The sequence below is a fragment of the Phalangium opilio genome, unplaced genomic scaffold (genome assembly GCF_054372755.1).
Source record: "Phalangium opilio isolate 3A_F unplaced genomic scaffold, DU_Popi_V2 ptg000101l_1, whole genome shotgun sequence".
NCBI lineage: Eukaryota > Metazoa > Arthropoda > Arachnida > Opiliones > Phalangiidae > Phalangium > Phalangium opilio.
The window spans coordinates 3054557-3057392 of record NW_028324204.1 but is presented as its reverse complement, the minus strand read 5'-3'; the positions used below and the strand labels follow the sequence as shown (position 1 = coordinate 3057392).

Below are 2836 nucleotides of genomic sequence, written 5' to 3'. Positions count from 1 at the left end.
CAAGATCGAAAATGATATCTGATAATATAACGTAGTTGTAGGGTATTATATAAGAGGGAGAGATACAATTTTCTGGAATATTTTCTAAATAAGGAAAAAAATTGATATATAACGTAGGTATAGGAAACGCAACAATAATAGTAATTTATATTTTTTTCGGTTACTTAAAAATTAACAATACATTGTTTTTAGACCTACAAAATTTCCAAGAATATATTTTAAATAGATACATCATTAAACACTGGATCATTTAGGACATTAGCTTCGGTAGTGGTTGTTCACTGGCGAATATCTCCTGGTCCCTTGGCACCGTTTATCGAGTAATTTCGATATTAAATTCATTTTGCTCTTCTCCGAGGTAACGCATTCCAACGATTTCAAATCCTCTCGGAATATTTTCAGACGCCTTAGTGTAATCCACACCCAATACACGCGAGATAAGAGTGATATATTTTTTTAACCGTACATTAGTTCAGTTTTTAGACCGACAAAGTTTCCGAGAATATCGTACAATAAAATTGAGACGTCGTCTTCGTAATCTCCGTATTCCTCGACAAAGTATTCTAGAATTCTTTCGTAGTTAAGCAACGGAATAGCTCTAATTAGGTTTTTCTCCACTCTCTCGCTCCAATTAGTATCCGTGGGTAAACAAGTGATATCGTGGGCGATTTCGTTATGACAGCTGATATTTTCGCACGAATCAGTGAAATTAAATAAAATATTGGTCAAACTGTCCAAGATAATCTTCTTCACTATTTCTCTGGCCTCTTCTTTTCGCTTTAATTCGCTACCAATGACATTTTTCAAGTTCTTTAACCTTAACCAACTGTCCTTATTTAATGAAAATCCTTTCGATGTTGAGAATAGAATACTATATCTATTATTCGATCCTCTAATATATTGACGAATATCAACTATTTTTCCTCTCTGACATACGAAGCATTCTAGTTTAACTCTCTGAGTACCGTCAACTAATCAAGTCAGAAATCGTCCCGTTATTCCACTAAAGAAAGCGTCAATATCCGCTTCGAAAGTCCATATACTATTCCAAATGCAACTGTCGAAAGACGCTTCGGTTTTAGTATCGAGTCGTTTGACATTGAAGACGGGAAGAATTCCGCTTCCAACGTAAATGTTTTGCTTCTCCGGTAGGTAGTGTACTTGATTCATCTCTAACCGGTTATGAGAGAATGCTTCTTAAATCAGAGGTTATATAGAGCCTTTTTACTCGGGATTAAATAACACCGAGCGATCCCTAGTTATCATGATAGAATTTTCAAATTCGGAATAAATTATGCACGTGACATTGTGTGGTAAATTGTTTTTAAATTTCATATTGATACGTAGATTTCCTTGTCGGGGTAAAGAAAGATGACTAGCCCTCGCATTTTCATCCGGGCTTAAATCTAGGCAATACAAAGCGTAACCTTTTTTGTACTCTTCGTACGTGATAAAATTTCCCTTGTTTTTTCTGTATGTGTTTAGAGAGGTGAATAACGACATGTACTCTCGAGTGTATAGATTGTTTTCGTAATCAGGCGTAAAGGCTTCCGAAGGATAGGTATCAGTACCGACGTTGACGGATAGGTAATTAAGATCAAAAGTTTTAAAATTAGAGGTATTTAAAGAATGATTACCATTAAAGGCCGAGGTTCGAACTAGACCTATAATTACTCTTTGAGGTATTTTACCTAAGAAGACGTTTTCTCGATTAACGTCGTTCATTCCAGCTGGAATTGAAAAGGTTTTCACGACTGTTTGATTCAAAGGATAGATGGCGCTGGTTTGCTCTAATACCGTAGCGTGGGCTAAAATTATTTCGGGATTTATTTTTAGTCTTTTAACGTATAATGAGGCATTATCGATAACCACTTTATATTTCTTATCAGCGGCTTCTTTCGATATTACGCAAAACTCTGGTTTGGATCGAATAAGCCTAAATCTAACGTATACATTATTCAATAGGAAACGATTTAAGCGACAAATATCAACGTGTAACGGGGCGTATAAATCTATCGTACTCGATACCTTGGCTCTCTCGGCTCTTCTTAATATCCCATTGGTAGTAAGATTATTATTGGCTGCCACCCAGGCGGAATCGGGATCGATCGGATTATCCTTATAATATAAGCCTAGATTTAGTTGGCTTTCTTTAGCATCTATACCGTAATATAATAAATTCTCGAGATAAGCGATATAAGGGGCGCCTTGGTTAGGCGACTGAACGCTCGTGTTTCCTAAAAAGACGTCTATTTGGGAAAAGAGGGCGGCGTGTAAAAGATTAACCGGAGCTACTTTTTTTTCAGCCGCTGGTACGTCGGTGCCGTCCAAATGAAGCACCCTGACCTTCAGCCTTAACCAAGTTTTAGAAAGGTCGATATAATGTTCGCTCGTGCCAGGGACAAAAAATTCCAAAGGTCCACTATCCGTTACGGAGCTTAAAGGTTGATAACTTTCGTCGTTACTAGTTATAATGTTAGCGTTCAAAGGGGGTGTCGCGAATAGGTCTAATTCCCCCATCATGACTTCGAATTGGGCCATCTTGTTTTACGATAAAAAATCGGCCTTTGATCTACTTTTCTTCTTTCGTATCTTCTGACGTTTCCGTCGAATACCAGACCCGTACTGAGAATTAGCCAGACTATCACCCGCTTTATGAATTAAATTTGAGCCCGCTACTTTTAGATTCCTTTTGAACGCTCTCTTGGGTTCTTCTCCAGCGCTCAAATCTTGAATTAACCGTCCACCAAGTCCTAAGCTTCTGTACCCACGCTCTTAGCTATCGGTTTCGCTAGAGGAGTTAACATTCTCATCAAAGCTCTAAAAATGCCTCCTA

At 37.7% G+C, this 2836-nt stretch overlaps 1 protein-coding gene across 1 annotated transcript; it reads right to left on the bottom strand.

The window, feature by feature from the left end:
• Positions 1-258: 258 nt before the first annotated feature.
• On the bottom strand, positions 259-2541 carry LOC149630961 (uncharacterized). The gene is made up of 6 exons (XM_089851159.1): positions 2022-2541; positions 1344-1730; positions 1044-1172; positions 937-971; positions 512-777; positions 259-406 (listed from the first exon to the last, which is right to left on the bottom strand). Exons 1-6 carry the CDS (start codon positions 2539-2541, stop codon positions 259-261), a joined length of 1485 nt encoding a protein of 494 aa, XP_089707285.1.
• Between the last annotated feature and the right edge of the window lie 295 nt (positions 2542-2836).

Bases quoted from the DNA above. Each gene is read 5' to 3' on its own strand.
- LOC149630961 (XM_089851159.1), bottom strand. From the start codon at position 2,541: ATGGCCCAATTCGAAGTCATGATGGGGGAATTAGACCTATTCGCGACA. The intron at 972-1,043 runs GTATATGGACTT...TGACTTGATTAG, and splicing joins CGACAGTTGCATTTGGAATA to TTGACGGTACTCAGAGAGTT. The intron at 407-511 runs GTACGATATTCT...GATTACACTAAG, and splicing joins GACGACGTCTCAATTTTATT to GCGTCTGAAAATATTCCGAG.